At 38.7% G+C, this 16,708-nt stretch overlaps 1 protein-coding gene across 4 annotated transcripts in view; it reads right to left on the reverse strand.

The window, feature by feature from the left end:
- Window positions 1-9,952, reverse strand: part of lipe.L (lipase, hormone-sensitive L homeolog) — a 41,904-nt gene extending 31,952 nt beyond the window's left edge. For 2 of the 4 annotated variants that reach the window (XM_041568324.1, XM_041568323.1), the window contains exon 1: window positions 9,806-9,913. In XM_041568324.1, coding sequence (XP_041424258.1) covers window positions 9,806-9,898 — 93 coding nt within the window. In that variant the 5' untranslated portion in view covers window positions 9,899-9,913. 4 annotated transcript variants of the gene reach the window in all.
- Window positions 9,953-16,708: the final 6,756 nt, after the last annotated feature.

Consider the following 16,708-nt stretch of genomic DNA (forward strand, 5'->3'; position numbering starts at 1 on the left):
GCTAAATAAAAAGTTAAATAACTCAAAAACCACAACTAACAATGAAAACCTATTGGAAATTGTCTCAGAATATCAGTCTCTACACCATACTAAAAGATAATTTAAAGACGAACAACCCCTTTAATGGTTACATGAATTCAGTAGTTGAGATATGGTGCTCTAAATTAAGAACCCTTATCAGGAAAACCTTATCTCCCAAACACAAGGGAATACAGATTCCATACCTTTACCTGACTGTAGCAGGGATTCAGGTCTGTAGCTCTCCAGCTGTCAACAAACTACAGATTCTTCAGAATTACTATAATAAACTGCAGTAGAACAGCTCAAGCTAAACCCCGATTCCCATATTACATATGTAAATAAAGACATTAAGCAAAGGAAAAGATGTTGCCCATCTATATTTCAAATCATTATTATAAGGCATGTGATATAGAAATCCTGAGCCCTGTACATTGGCAACACATAGATTGCAGGACGTTACCTATTGGCCGATATAAAGCAATGTATCAGAACCCTGATGGAGAAGAGGAACAAAAATAAGGTAATTATTGCCAGCACATTCTGCAGGTTGCAGCCAGAATGACTTTGTGTATTCAGTAGTACAGGTATGGGACCTGTTATTCAGAATGCTTGGTACCTGTTATTCAGAATGCAATGTTTTCCGGATAACAGATATTTCTGTAATTTGGATCTTCATACCTTAAGTCTACTAGAAAACCAATAAGCTGGTTTTGCTTAAAAAATAATAATAATTATACCTTAGTTTGGATCAAGTACAACATGATGTTTAATAATTACAGAGAAAAAGGAAATAATTTAAAAAATTTGGATTATTTGGATAAAATGGAGTCGTGAGGGCCTTTCCGTAATTCAGAGCTTTATGGATATCGGGTTTGCAGATAATGGATCTCATACCTGTATTAATAAATTGACTGATATTTTTGCAGGTTCCATACAGACTGTGAGTTGCATGAAAAAAAAGAAAGGAAAGATGATTAAAAGATAGAGAGCTCTTGACAGTTACCTGGTTCAGACTCCATAGCCATTGCTTTGTTCCTTGTACAAAGTTGCTCTTTATATATATATATATATATAATCAAGCCTTATGAATATTATATGCAGGAAACTAACACCATGTATTGAGTGACTGCCTCCTTGAGCTTCACCATCTCTCCTATCTGTTACTGATCCCTCTACTTTATCAGCTTCCCATGTAGCTGCTGCCTTCCCATTTTGTGTGTTATCTGCCTCACACACAACTGACTACTGCTATGTGTCTCTGGGTGGGCAGTAGTGATGTGATGCTTGTGAAAAGCTTCACACACACCCGGCTTCACCACTCCATTTACTGTATAGACCTGCACATCACTAGTGGGCAGTAACCTTCACTTTTCCTTAGAGCTGCAAAAATGCTCACTTATCCTTTTTAAAGACTATACTCCAGCAGAACATCCCAAACAGAAAGACCTCCAAAACTGGCTTGAGATCTACTTACAAATTAAAGGGGCTGCTCCCATTTAAATTAACTTTTTAGCGTGATGTAGAGAGTGATATTCAGTGTGAGTGAGTCAGTGGCCCTCATTTGAAAGCTGGAAAGAGGCAAATCATTAAACTATAAAAAATAAATAATGAAGACCAATTGAAAATATACTTAGAATTGGTAATTCTATAACATATTAAAAGTTAACGTATAGGTGAACCACCCCTTTGAAATATTTGATGAGAACCATCATTTTGAGATAACCGTATTACATAGCAATGGGTTTCATCCAGAAAGCTATAGAAATTAGAGCTGTAAGAACAGAGGCCCTGTGACATCTAATGTGATACAATTACCTGTTTCAATTTGCAAATGGCAGTGCTGGGGGCATCTTTCATTTCAAGACAGCAGCCTCACACTGTCAGGTTCATCATATTCAGGAATCTCAGAGACAGGTACAGTTATGCACTAGAAGCAGATACACTGTGTGGAGTCATTTGGCTTACATGGGCTTATCTAGCTGCTGCGTCTACATTCTGAATGTTCACCCAGCTCAACTCTGTCATCTGTCTTTCCTCAGAGTTTAAAGTGTGTTATTCACCTTTACTTTAACTATTAGTATGATGTAGAAAGTGATATTCTGAGACAATTTGCAATTGGTTTTCATTTTTTATTATTTGTGGTTTTTAAGTTATTTAGCTTTTTATTCAGCAGCTCTCCCGTTTGCAATTTCAGCAATCTGGTTCCTAGGGCCCAAAATTACCCTAGCAACCATGCACTGATTAGAATAGGAGACTGAAATATGAGTAGGAGAGGGGCTAAATAGAAAGTAAAATGAGTAAAAAGAAGTAGCAATAACAATACATTTGTTGCCTTACAGAGCATTTAAAGAGTCAGAAGAAGAAGGCAAATAATGCAAAAACTAGGGATGCACCGAATCGGGCAAATCCCTGAATCCTTTGTGAAAGATTCGGCCGAATACCGAACCAAATCAAAATCCTAATTTGCATATGCAAATTAGGAGCGGGAAAGGAAAAAGTGTGAACATTTTTTTAACTTCCTTGTTTTGTGATGAAAAGTCACGTGATTTCCCTCCACACCCCTAATTTACATACGCAAATTAGGACTCGGATTTGGTTCCGCCAGGATTCCTGGATTCGGTGCATCCCTAGCAAAAGCTATAAAAAAGTCAACATGAAGAAGAATTGAAAAGTTGCTTAGAATTAGCCATTCTATAAGGTGAACCACCCCTTTCAGTTAACTTTGACAATGTCATAGAATGGCTTATTCTTAGCAACTTTTCAATTAGTATTCATTTTTAATAATTTTCGAATTATCTGTCTACCTCTTTCTAGCTTTCTAATGTGGGGCCACTGACCCCGGGAGCTTTACGGCTACATTGTTTATGGTTACTTATGTTTCCTATTCATCTTCCAGTTTCTCATTCAACCACTGCCTAGTTGCTATGATAAAAATGACCCTAGCAACCAGGTAACGGTTGAAGTTCCAAAACTGGAAGCTGCTGAACAAAGAGCTTAAAAAAAAACTACAAAACATAAAGATAAAGACCAATTGCAAATTGTTTTTGAATATTACTGTTTACATCATACTAAAAAATTATTTAAAGATTAACTTTAATATCTTACCTGTACTCCTCCAAACGCTCTATCTTAATCACACATATCTAACTACTCAAACTCCTCACTGTACCCAACCAAACTTTGTCCTTGTTTTGTCTTGTGTCCCTTCCAAATCTGAAGTTTAAACAAGCAGGTTCCTTGCCATCTCTGGCATCAATCTGTATTTGTTTGTGTTGCAAAATATGTTGGCATACTGATGGTATGTAATTCTGCCAGGAAACTGAGGGAGTCCCTCCTGGCACTCTCATGCCTAAGACACATATAAATACCAGTCCCAAGACATGAGGTTTGTTCAGGAACATGTCAGCTGTAAATAATAGATTTACAAGGGCAGAACTGTCATGTGCTCTGTAGCTTAAAAGCAGATTGAACTTTGAGCAACTAAAAATAACTAGGATATAGGCTTTCTGCACAATAGCTGCAGTATTTACATTCAAAATCCCTACTCGTTTGAGAAAAGCTGCTTTACATGCCGATTTCAGGAACAATTCATTAATTAGATTAGCTAAAAAACACATTTAATATTTTCTCAGAAAAGGTAAGAAATCACAAATGCCCAAAGTTCTAGAGGTAGGTCAACAGGCTCCTTGTAAAAACTGTTGCTATTGTGTGTGGGGAAAAGTGACTTGATATCAGGGCCACATTTAGAATCACAGGGCCCTACACCGAGCATTCAGCAGAGCACTGCCCCAATTAGTAATCCACTAGTTACCTGGACTCTTGGATAGAGGGTCCTGCCAACAAGGAGACAATGAAAAAATTCTCATTACAGGTATGGGAAACACATTATCCAGAAAGCTCCGAATTATGGGAAGGGCGAAGGCCATCTCCGATAGACTCCATTTTAATTAAATAATTCAGATTTTTTAAAACGATCTCCTTTTCTCTACGATAAAGAAACTATACCTTGTACTTTGTCTAAAATAAGGTATAAGTAATCCTTTATACAGGCAAAACAATTCTATTGGGTTTATTTAATGTTTACTTTCATTTTAAGCAGACAACGTATGGAGATCCAAATTATGGAAAGATCTCTTATCCAGATCCAGGTCCCGAGCATTCTGTATACCTGTATATTAAAACCCCACACACACACAACCATTCCTGTCCCAACTCCACACAAACCCCACAAATCACATTTTTTAATTCTTGGAGCACCTCTTGCCATGGGTCCCCAGAATGCAGTACCCCCTGATGGTGGCCTTACCATAAGCTGCAGAGGGGCAGGGACTGATTTTAATGATGCCGAGTGACATTTCAGTGCTACAAAGAGTAATATGTGATTGCAATTAAAAGCATAAGCATATAGTGGATAAAGTACCCCCTACTGTAATTTATAAGGATATTATAAGTCACTGAGGAGTTACATGACCATATAAAAGCACAAGGCTGCAGGCCGAGTGATTTTATACAGGTCAAGTAATTCTGAGAGCTTTCTCTCTTTGCAGAAAAATGGCTGGTACAAATGTGGCCTAGGGTCTGATTATCCATTTACAAAATAATACGGTGAATTAAGTACCTCTCTTGTAAAACAGAAGGATATTATAAGTTACCAAGGAGTTCCATGACCATATAAACACAAGGCCAAGTGTTTTTATATAAGTTATGGAACTTCCGAGGTGACTTCTAATATCCTCATATTTTGCAATAGGTATTTATTAGAACACACAAGATGAGTCATGTGATAGAAATGACATCACTAAGCTCCAATTATAACCAATGAAATCACTAAGCAACTTTATATAGTGAATAAAGTACCCCCTCTTGTAAAATATAAGGATATTATTAGTTACCGAGGAGTTTCATGACCATATAAAAACACAAGGCCGAAGGCCGAGTGTTTTTATACAGGTCATGGAACTCCGAGGTAACTTCTAATATCCTCATATTTTACAACTGGGGGTACTTTATTTATTATAATACACAAATTTTAGTGAGTCATGTGACAGAAATAACATCACTACTCACCGTTTATAACTGAGGACATCACTACTCACCGTTTATAAGGATATAATTTACAGGATATTCATGGCTTTTGTGTATTATAAGGATATAATACACAAAAGCTATGAATTTCCTGTAAATTATATCCTTATAAACGGTGAGTTCTGATGTCATCAGTTATAAACGGTAAGTTCTGATGTCATTTCTGTCACATGACTCACTAAAATTTGTGTATTATAATAAATAAAGTACCCCCAGTTGTAAAATATGAGGATATTAGAAGTTACCTCGGAGTTCCATGACCTGTATAAAAACACCGGCCTTCGGCCTTGTGTTTTTATATGGTCATGAAACTCCTCGGTAACTTATAATATCCTTATATTTTACCAGAGGGGGTACTTTATTTACTATATAATACACAAAAGCCATGAATATCTTATAAACGGTGAGTTCTGATGTCATCAGTTATAAACGGTGAGTTCTGATGTCAGACTCACTGAAACTTGTGTATTATAATAAATAAAGTACCCCCAGTTGCAAAATATGAGGATATTAGAAGTTACCTCGGAGTTCCATGACCTCGGCCTTCGTCGTTGTGTTTTTATATGGTCATGAAACTCCTCGGTAACTAATAATATACTTTATTCACTATATAATTCACACGATATTCAGGGCTCTTATGAATTATAGTTGCTTATGTTATGCTTATGTTAGGAGATCACCAGAAGTTATAAATGGCATGTTAAGAATGATGTAGGAGCACAATACTTATAAGGATATTATATACAGTTTGGACCCACAGAGAAATTACCAAACTGTAGGTTACTTAGTTATTATTTATATATTGATCTTTGCAAATGATTGATGGATACTACTGTGTGCAGTGGTAATTCAAGGCCCCAGGCCAACCCAAGATGCCTTCCTGATGCTGCCCCTGCTTATAAGGGCCCACACTTATCTTTTTAGTGTTTGAGTGAGTTGAGGGGGACCAAATTGCTAATGCACTGAGCAAAATTGTGCTTTCTGCACTAGAAAAGATCAATTTTAAGAACCATTATTTTGGATCTTAAAGTTATCAGGAAGGGCTGCTTGCAGGGTGTGCCACACCTCACATTTACATATTAATTAGCTAGTGCATGGACAATTACACACTTGGCCCAATCTCCAGCATTGATTTAGAATCAGTAAATACAGACTTGCACCTTAGCTGTTATATACTGCAGACAAGGTACTGCCACAGGGGAATGCTGACTGCAGTGTTTAAAGGCAAGTCCCAGCAGGAACTCTAATTTGAATGGGTGCAGCCACAGTTCTGAAGGGGATATCTAACATCAGAGGCTTTAGTACAGAAATGTTAAATTAATTAATCGATAACAAGGTTACAGATAGACAAAACATTGCTGTATTAGCCATAGTTTCAACTATATAGAAAATAAGTGTCAACACTCTAATGTTACTCTGCTTGACTTTCACGATAAGCTTCCAGGAGTACAGGTACGGGATCAGTTATCTAGAAACCGGTTAACCAGAAAGCTTAGAATTACGTGAAGGCCATCTCTCATAGACTCCTTTTTTTCCAAATAATTAACATTTTTTTTAAAAAGGATTTGCCTTTTCTATGTAATAATAAAACAGTACCTTGTACTTGATCCCAACTAAGATATAGTTGATCTTAATTGGAGGCAAAACAAGCCTATTGGGTTTATTTAAGGTTTAAATGATTTTTTAGTAGACTTAAAGTGATACCCAACCAGTAGCTCGTGAGCAACATGTTGCTCTTTGACCCCTGGGATGTTGCTCCCAGTGGCCTCCACTTTTGAATCCTTGTCTTAAAGGCAAGCTTTAGTTGCATAATAACATGTGTTCTGCCAAATAGAACTTCCTGTTGGCTGCAAGTCTACATAGGGGATACCAATACCCAATCACAGCCCTAATTTGGCACCCCAGGAACTTTTTGCATGTGTGTGTTACTCTCCAACATTATTTTATACTTGAGTGTGGCTCATGGGTAAAAAGGTTGGGGACCCCTAAGGTATGAAGACCCTAATTACAGAAAGATCTGTTAGATGGAAACCCCCAGGTCATGAGCATTCTAGATAGCAGGTCCCATAACTGTATCTACAAGAGTCATTAGGCATTCTCCCCAAATCTCACCCTACTGGACTTTAGGCTGAACCCCCACCGCAAGCCACTACTGTCAGCCCTCAGTCCCACAGTTTGGGAACCTCTGGGCTAGGGGGATGCATTTAGAACTAGGGATGCACCGAATCCAGGATTCGGTTCGGGATTCGGCCTTTTTCAGCAGGATTCGGATTCGGCCGAATCCTTCTACCCGGCCGAACCGAATCCGAATCCTAATTTGCATATGCAAATTAGGAGCAGGGAGGGAAATTGTATGACTTTTTGTCAGAGAACAAGGAAATTAGGGTTCGGATTCGGTTCGGTATTCGGCCGAATCTTTCACGAAGGATTCGGGGGTTCGGCCGAATCCAAAAAAGTGGATTTGGTGCATCCCTATTTAGAACTGTTTTGGTTTTGAACCAACTGTGTACAAATGGTTTTCTTGAAATACGGACTAAAGCCTGAATATTTAAGTTTTAGGGAAAAACTATGATATGTTTAGGAAAAATTCATAAAAAAAGTCTCTATTATGGCCAACCATTTAGTAGTAGATTGGCCATATGCAAGAAGACACTGGGTGGCATCATACACCTTCAATACCTTAATCACTGTGACCATAATCCAATCAATAATTTATATCCTACCTGTGGCTATACTGTAAGGTCCAGAAAACAGCAATTGTACAGAATCCCCTTCACAAAGGACTTGGTGCCTGAAACATTGGGGTATTCTCCCACACACCAACTGTCTGCCTTACAAGTTGTTTTTTTGGGCACTGTGTTTGGTATGTACTAAATTAGGTTTTAATTACTTTGTAATTATACATTGCTACATATGTAATTATATTGTTCATTAAACCATTTATACATTGTAACATTTGTAAGGGTTAGGCCACACTGGGCGTTTTGGGGAGATTTGGTCGCCTGGCGACTAATCTCCCCAAACGCCTTCCCTCACTCTGCGCCGGCTAAAATGAATAAAAAAACGGTGCTAATCACACACGTCGGTTCGTTTTCCTAAGTCGCCAGAACTGCTCCGGGAGTTTTTTCATTTCAGCCGGCGCAGAGTGAGGGAAGGTGTTTGGGGAGATTGGTCGCCGCAAAGACAAGGCGATTAGTCGCCAGTCGACCAAATCTCCCCAAAACGCCCAGTGTGGCCTTACCCTAATTATATGCTTTATGAAACCATTTATTTGCATACCATAAGTGTCTCTACTAATCATTCCAATAGAGTGTAGGATTCAACGTCTCAGTTCAATCACAAATACTTCCGTCCAATGAAGCAAACATGTTTCGAGCGTAGCATTATTGATGTGTGTTACACTTGATAAAGAGCTACGCTCGAAACATGTAGTGTTTAAATAAACAGCACCTGTCTGTATAATGATGTGGTGTGCAGAGTAGCTTTTGTATCTTGTTAAATTACATTAACTTTAATGACTATGTGGGAACCCAAGGGGCATTTTAAAAAGAACAGATATACTTGGGAGTATGGGAGTTAACAGGGGCATTTTTTTGTTTTTGCCAACATACTGATGATAAAACTCCAGATATAACAATATGCCCAAATAAGAGTCAAACCCGAGTCTGTGTCCTTTTTACATTAACGCCTTGCCCCGTAAACAGCCAGAACCAAGCAGATACAAACAGCTAAGCTGTCAGCTTCTGATGAAGTGACCGCTGTAATCACGAAACGCGTTGAGCCATGCATTCCTCTGCTCTGCTCATCAGGATTTTTGTGTTTTTAATCAAGTTTAATTAATAAAAGTTTTATACAGTTCTTTCATATAGTGTCTCTATCCAAAGAAGAATCCGACTTATGCGCCTTCAGTATAGTGTTAAGCTGTCACATAACAAGCTAAACAAATGTTGTTGCTCTGTGCAGAATTTGGGAAATGTTTGCTTAAAACAGGATACAAATCATTACAGGATGTTCCCCGGAAAGGATATATAAATGTATAAACAACAAATTGCTGGAGCTGACAGAAGGGGGTCCTGTGTTCCAAGAGAAACCTACATAAATCAGTATTGCCCAGCCAGCAATTTGGGAGTTATAGTTCAATGGCAGCTGAAGCTCTCCCCCCACCCCCCAAAAAAAAATCCCAGGCCAGAAGACAAGCTCCATTCTATGCTCCCCAAAAATCCAGGATCCTCCAACTGAATTTACAGTTTCCAAGCCACTAAGAAGCCTGGGATAATAATGGGATTGTAGTTCACAAGCCACTGGGTGACCACAGATTAGGCACAAAATAGACGAAATACAGGTTTTTATGTCAGGTGAGAAATACAGATGTTCCCTAAAGTGACAGAACAACATTCTAAAGGGGAACTACTACTGCAAGTGTCACATTTTACATGGGGAGGGGGGAAGCACTGGTAAACAATTGTTGATATTTCTGCTGCCAGATCCACAGACACTCGCTAATATCACCGAGCTGTTGTGCTGCAGGGATTTAAGCAGCCGTAGGATAATAGGAGTATTAGCTCAGCCCAGTGTTTACTACGCGCATAGCCCAAGAAAGTAACGAACGTTGCGAGCACACTTGCGCTAAGCCTACGCACATAATCTAATCAAGATAGTTTGTAGCAATCAAAATCAATGTAAAAAATAAAAATCTTACCCGCACAGCGGTCCCTCCCAGTTCTATCCTCCCCCTCCCCACCCGGCGCCATCTTGTGATGTCATCCAGCAATTGACAGCCGGACCCGCCCATTGGACGTCACCAAGTCAAGCCCATTGCCCAAGCAGGTAGTATCTGCGCATGGTGGTGGTGGCACGAAGCGCTGATTGGTCATATCAGGGATCAGCTGACACGTAAGAATATTTATCTTTCCCGGGGAGTGACGCGTCACGCTTGTTGTGCGCAGTGAAGACGGCGGGAGGGGAAATTGATACGGATTTGGGGAATGAAGTATGAGGGAAATGAGGCGGATTTGGGAAGTGAAGTTTTGGTGAAATGAGGGGGATTTGGGGAATGATATTTGGGAATAATTAGGCGGATTTGGGGAAAAGTTTGGGCGAAATTAGGCGGATTTGTGGAATGAAGTTTGGGTGAAATGAGGAGGATTCGGGTAATGAACATACCTCCCAACATTTTAGAAGTAAAAAGAGGGACAACATTTTTTTTCCGCATGTAGCGCAGCAATTTTTTGGACCACACCCCTTTCTGTGGCCACACCCGATAATTACCATGTTTGTTTTACAAAATTTGGCAGGTTATGAGAGTTTGAAAATATTTCTCCTTATCTGAACTGTGTTTTTGTGTCTCCAAATTGTTACAAAGTATCTTATTTGCACCTGTTAGCTGTTCTGGCCTCTCTGCTAAAAGCCAATTAAGTGGGAAATTTTGTTTCTTTTTCTGGCTGTTCAGTGCAGAGAAAAGAGGGACTTTCCAGTACAAATGAGGGACTGCGGGTTGAGCTGTCAAAAGAGGGACTGTCCCTCCGAAAAAGGGACAGTTGGGAGGTATGTAATGAAGTTTGTGGGAAATAAAGCGGATTTGAGAGAAATGTTTGAGAGAAATGAGGCGGATTTGGGGAATGATGTTTGGGAATAAGTAGGCGGATTTGGGAAAGAAGTTTGGTAGAAATAAGGCAGGTTTGGGGAATGAATTTTTGAGGAAATGAGGCTGATTTGGAGAATTATGTTTAGGGAAAATGAGGCGGATTTGGGGAATGAAGTTTGAGTAAAGGAGGCGAATTTGGGAAATTAAGTTTGGGTGAAATGAGGGATTTGGGGAATGATATTTGGGAATAATTAGGCAGGTTTGGGAGAAATGAGGCGGATTTGGGGAATGAAATTTGGGCAATGAAGTTTGGGTGAAATGAGGATTCGGGTAATGACGTTTGGGGGAAATAAGGCGGATTTGGGGAGTGAAGTTTGGGAAAAATGAGGCGGATTTAGGGAAAGAAGTTTTGAGAAAAATTAGGCAGATTTAGGGAATGCAAGTTGGGGGAAATTAAGTTTGGGTTAAAGGCGGATTTGGGAAATGAAGTTTGGGAAAGTGAGGATTTGGGGAATGATGTTTGGTAATAATTAGGCGGATTTGGGGAAAGAAGTTTGAAAGAAATGACGTGGATTTGGCGAATGAAATTTAGGGAAAATGAGGCTGATTTGGGGAATGACGTTTGGGAATAATTAGGTGGATTTGGGGAAAGAAATTTGAGAGAAATTGCAAGTTTCAGTATCCCTGTACCAAGGGATTTGAAATTGGACGACCTTTCCTGCCTGTGTAACTAGAAACTCTTGGGCCCAACAGCAGAATCATTTTAAGGCCCTTAAAATGCTGAGAATAAGGCTTATTGAAACTGTCGAGGTTGCATATGTCAATGGGAGAAGTCCCAAAGATTTTTTGATGTGCTTGGGGTTTTGTGCAATACCCCGAAGTTTTCCGAGTTTTCTGGTAAAAATTCCGAAAAAATTGTGAAATTTGTGAAAATCGGATGAAAAAATCGTGAAAATCTGATTTTTACCCGCAAAGCAAATTTTCGGGAAAATGTAATAATAAATAAGCATAAAAAACCTGAGCGGATTTGATCAGAGTTTGTAGCAGAAAATATTATAAATTCAGACTTTGATAAATAACCCCCTAAGGGGTTTGAATTTGAATTCAAAAAGACCAACTGAAATTAACTACAAGTTGTTTTTTTTGGTCGAATAGGTCAGTTTTTGATCGAATAGGTCCTTATTTGGCCGAATTCGAATCGTACGAATCGAAGGAATAGCGCATTCGAATAAATTCGATTTGGAAGTTTTTTCCAAAAAAAATGTTTACAAAGTCCACCAATTGACTCCAAATAGGTTTTAGGAGGTCCCCCATAGGCTAAAACCGCAATTCGGCAGGTTTTAGGTGGCGAATGGTCAAAGTCAAATTTTTAAAGAGACAGTACATGATAAATTTCGAATTTTCAAATTCAAATCAAATTTAGACTATTCCCTAGTCAAGGTAGACAACAAATAGCTTGAAATTTTGATTTTTTCATTCGAAAATTCACCTCGAACTTTGATAAATCTGCCCCTAAGTGTTCCTGGGCCATTTTCTATTTATTTCCAAAATAACCACATAGAATTGCTTTGCTTATATCACAGGTGATTATAGACATCGAATTGGAATCCCAAGTGGTATGCCCGTGGAATATTTGTTATTGGTTTACAGTGAAGAAAATCTAAAAATGTACCATTCCATCTTTAGGCAGTTTGACTATTCTTGTAAATATGATTTGTACCGAGCAATATTGTAGTTGTGAGACACTGGGATAGTATTTTAACAATCTCTAGCTACTGACTGGTTCATATATAATATATATATTATGTAATTTGTAAAATTGAGTTATGTTTACAGTGTTTGTTCTTATCATGGGGCACACTGCTTTTTACTTGCATTAACAGCTAGCAATAGAGAGTGTTTCACATACTTTACGGCTGGGCAAGATGTAACTTTACTAACAGGTTTTAAGTTTTTGTGAGAACATAAATATAATTAAATGTAATTTTAAAAGGGACATTAAGGGGCGGAATTATCAAGGGTCAAAGTAAATTTTTGAAGTAAAAAACCCAAGTAATTTTTGGGTACATCGAATAGGCCAACATTCGTTTCGAATTGAAAAAACATTGAAAATTCGACCACTCGAAAATCAAAGTACTGTCTCTTTAAAAAACGTCGACTTCGACACTTCGCCACCTTAAACCTGCCGAAATTGCTGTTTAGCCTATGGGGGACCTCCTAGAACCTATCTGAGGCTTTTGGGCAAGTTTTGAGAAGTTGAAGTTTTTTTGTAAAATCCTTCGATTCGAAGGATTAAATTGTTCGATCGTATGATTTTACTTCGATCGAATACGGCCGTTTTTTTTTTAAAGATGTTTATTTCTGGTTTTTAAAACACACAACAAAAACAGACACATACAAGGCTGTGCACCGAGACAGTATTACATGTACAAGTCAGTATCATACCATATGCAGATCAAACAAAATGAATCCTATCCTCTATTGTGGTGAGTCTGGGAGTGAGATTCCGGGATTGGCATCAACCCAGGAAGTCCAAATTTTATCAAACTTCGTGGGTGAACCTCTGGCAATGTAGGTCAATTTAATAAGCGGTAGCGTTTTATTTATTAAATCCCGCCACTGTTTGATATTGGGAGGGTGTGGACTCATCCACCTCATCACCACCAGCTTTTTGGCATAAAAAAGTGTAGCCCGTAATAGATTCCTGGTCTTGTTCAGAGGCACCAACTCCTCTACCACCCCTAAGAGACACACCACAGGGGATTTTACTCCCGGGAGATCAAGATTTTGGCTTAAATATTGGACAACCGCTGACCAAAAGCGAGAAACTACCTCACACTCCCACACCATGTGAAAGAATCCTGCATTGAGGGTTTGACTTTTATGACATTTTCCATCCACCGACCTACCCATTTGTTTCAATCTAAGAGGAGTAACATATAGCTGGTGTATAGCCTTAAATTGTATCATCTTGTCCCGAGTGGATATCAAAGACCCATATATACTCTCAGTAGCCTCCTCCCATTTCTCATGATCAAGTTCTGGGATATATTGAGACCATTTAGGATAGGACTTAGTAAATGTCAGATCTACCAGTGATTCTTTGCTGACCAGTCGATCAGACATAACAAAGCAAGTGAATTCATTGCTGCTGCCTTCAGTTATAGGGAATCTTGACTCCTGTGTCCTGCAAACTGAAGCTTTAACTATGCTTAAGCTACATTTGTGGGCAAATAATATGCTATCTAGGGAGCAAAGTCTACAAGGAGCAACAGAATTTGCAGTCAGCAAGAAAACAAATTCCAAAACTTGCTATTTACAAGAGCATTAACTCTCTGGGGTGAATTCCCTAAGGGCGAAGTGGCTAACGCAGCGTGGCGTCATTTTGGTACTTCGCCGATTCCTTAACTGGCGCAGGCTTAATTTCGCTAGCCAAAGAGACACGCTAGCAATCATTCGCACTCTTAACGACAGGCGAATTTTTGCTCTGGTGAAGGGATTTTACTGAACGTTACCTCTTGCGCCAGACTTGCCTTTGTCACCTCAGACCAGGTGAAGTGCAATAGAGTTGATAGGAGTTGCTCAAAATTTAGTTGAAAATCCCAAAAAACGCTGGCGTCTTTTCCTTTTTTCATGGTGATAGGCTGCAAAAGAGCGTAATTTTTTTTTTTTGCGTAACCGGCTTCCCCCCTACATTTCCTAACATATGACACATAAACTATACACTGGGCTCGTGTAGGGCAATATAACAACTCTATATTTTCTTTTATTAAGGTTCCCTGGGCTTGTGTAATGTAATGTATTTGATGAAACATAAATGTCCATTCAACTTTAACTTCTCACCGTAAGCAAATTAACCAACGCTTGCGCAACTTTGCTCTGCTTGCCGAATTAACGCTAGCGCAACTTCGCCAGCGTTCGGTGGCCTGGACGCAACTTAGCATTTTAGGGAATTAGCGTTGTCTGGACGAAATTACGTTTGGGGAAGTGTTGCGATGTGGGCGAAGCGGATGCTAGCGAATTAGCGCCTCTGTGTTTTTAACTCCTGGCCCAGAGAGAGCATAGCACAGAGCTTAAACTCAAATAAGAGTTTGCATCCCGTGGTGAAACCAAACTGGTCCATGTAGTTTGTTCCCAGCATCAAATGGATCAACACAACTATCAGCTGATGAAACATGGCTTTTACTGCACTTTCCCAGCTCATCCCATTCTTATAGCTGCAAACTGTACAAAAGTAAGAAATAAATACTTTTTACTCCTCTTAAAAAATAAGAACATATTAAGGGTGCTGCAGGATCAAGGCCACATGATTAAGCCAGGGACTACATTTTTTGTCATAATAGGAAAATAAATGAGAATTATATTTCTGCTCAAGGGAAGTTATGGAACGCTTGGCAGCAGGATCCATAGAGGATAAGCTTAAATGTGCTCAGATATGGGATCCGTGGCACCCCATCACAGCTGATTGAAACATCGTATCTGACTGACTCTGTTTCTAGGGCTTCCCATGATCTGATAAAATCCCTGTCCTATTGTGATTTCATGCATAGTTGATTATTTGCCATGTACTGCCATGTATTCATTTTCTTTTTTTTTTTTAATTTGGTTTTGCTACTCTTATCTTTTATTTTTCTTGAGTTACCTCAATCTGTATAACTTACGATGTTGATATGTGGGTTTTTTTTGTAAGCTCCTTAAAAGCAACGTATCAATGTTATTTATACCTTTATTGCACAATAAACCTGCAAATTGAAAAAAAAGAATTATATTTCTGTTTCTAAAACTAACTGAAATATTTATTTTCCAGCAGGTGTTAGACTTGTTCCAGCTTTGGCAATTCTTTTTGTAGAACTTTAATTTCTACAACATTTTGAAATTTCTTCTCCTCTTTAGATTCCTCTTTTTAGACTTTGTTTCCTAAAGGAAGCATAATATATCTGGTTTGGGGAAAGTGAGATATAACATTTATCACAATTTCACAAAGTCTGTGAAATGCTATAAAACAAACGGTCTTCAAGTACAATTTTAATGACTGTTACATTTTCATTCCATTTCCTAAAACAATTTCACCCCTTTCAACACCTTTTAATAACTTTTTGGTGCGTTCTAAATGGGCTACAAATAACAATCACCATTAAAATAGAAACGCTTATGTACCTAAGAAATCAACGTTCTACAACTTGTATTTTGACATCATTTATCAGCCTCTAATACACAGAACAGAAGCTTGGAAGGAGTTCAAAGGAGAGAAAAGACATTCAGAAAATACAGTACAGAGTAGTGCAGCATTAATGTGATTCTGGCCCGAACCTCCCTTCTCCACCTGCTAATGCCTTGTCAGAACAATTCTCTGTATTAAGGCCCATGAACATTTAACCTGTATCTCTGTGCATTGGATAAAGTAACCCTAACAGAGCAATTTATGTAAAAAAGTTAAATTTTTTTTAACTTTATTTTTGCTGTGCAAGTTCTTGTAGCTCTTTGCAGATAGTTATTACTGTTAATATTTTCACTTTTGGGTACAGTCCTTTGCTCTGCCTTTTCTCCTGCTTGTAGAACTGTATAAATCATTGGTGTTCATCGAAAGGTACCTTTTGTTGCTGTACGGCTCCAGATTACATCGTTACAGTTGGTTAAAAATGGCTGGGCAATGCAGAGGGGTAGGAGAAAGGATGATTGTTTTTCTTATTTTTCCTTATCCCTTTTTTAATTGATATTTTTTGCATTTTCATAACTGTTTTTCCAAGATAACCATTGAAAAGGGGGAAGAGAGAGAAAAGTTGGGGAGGGAAAATTGAGAGTGGAGCTCAAGCTGTTAAACAAAATCTAAGCAGTTACATAAAAGCAGTTAAATAAAAATTATGCATTAGGCATGGGTATCATCCCGAGATAGGGTAGAACTCCACCGGAAATTTCGTCGCGATCCGACGCGCTGCGCAAAAACGCAGGCGTCACGTCGGATGCAACGAAAATAAGGTAAGAAATGGAAATGTCGGATGAAGCCGCATCGTTGATCCG

This window comes from Xenopus laevis, chromosome 7L, assembly GCF_017654675.1.
Source record: "Xenopus laevis strain J_2021 chromosome 7L, Xenopus_laevis_v10.1, whole genome shotgun sequence".
NCBI classification, from domain to species: Eukaryota; Metazoa; Chordata; class Amphibia; order Anura; family Pipidae; genus Xenopus; species Xenopus laevis.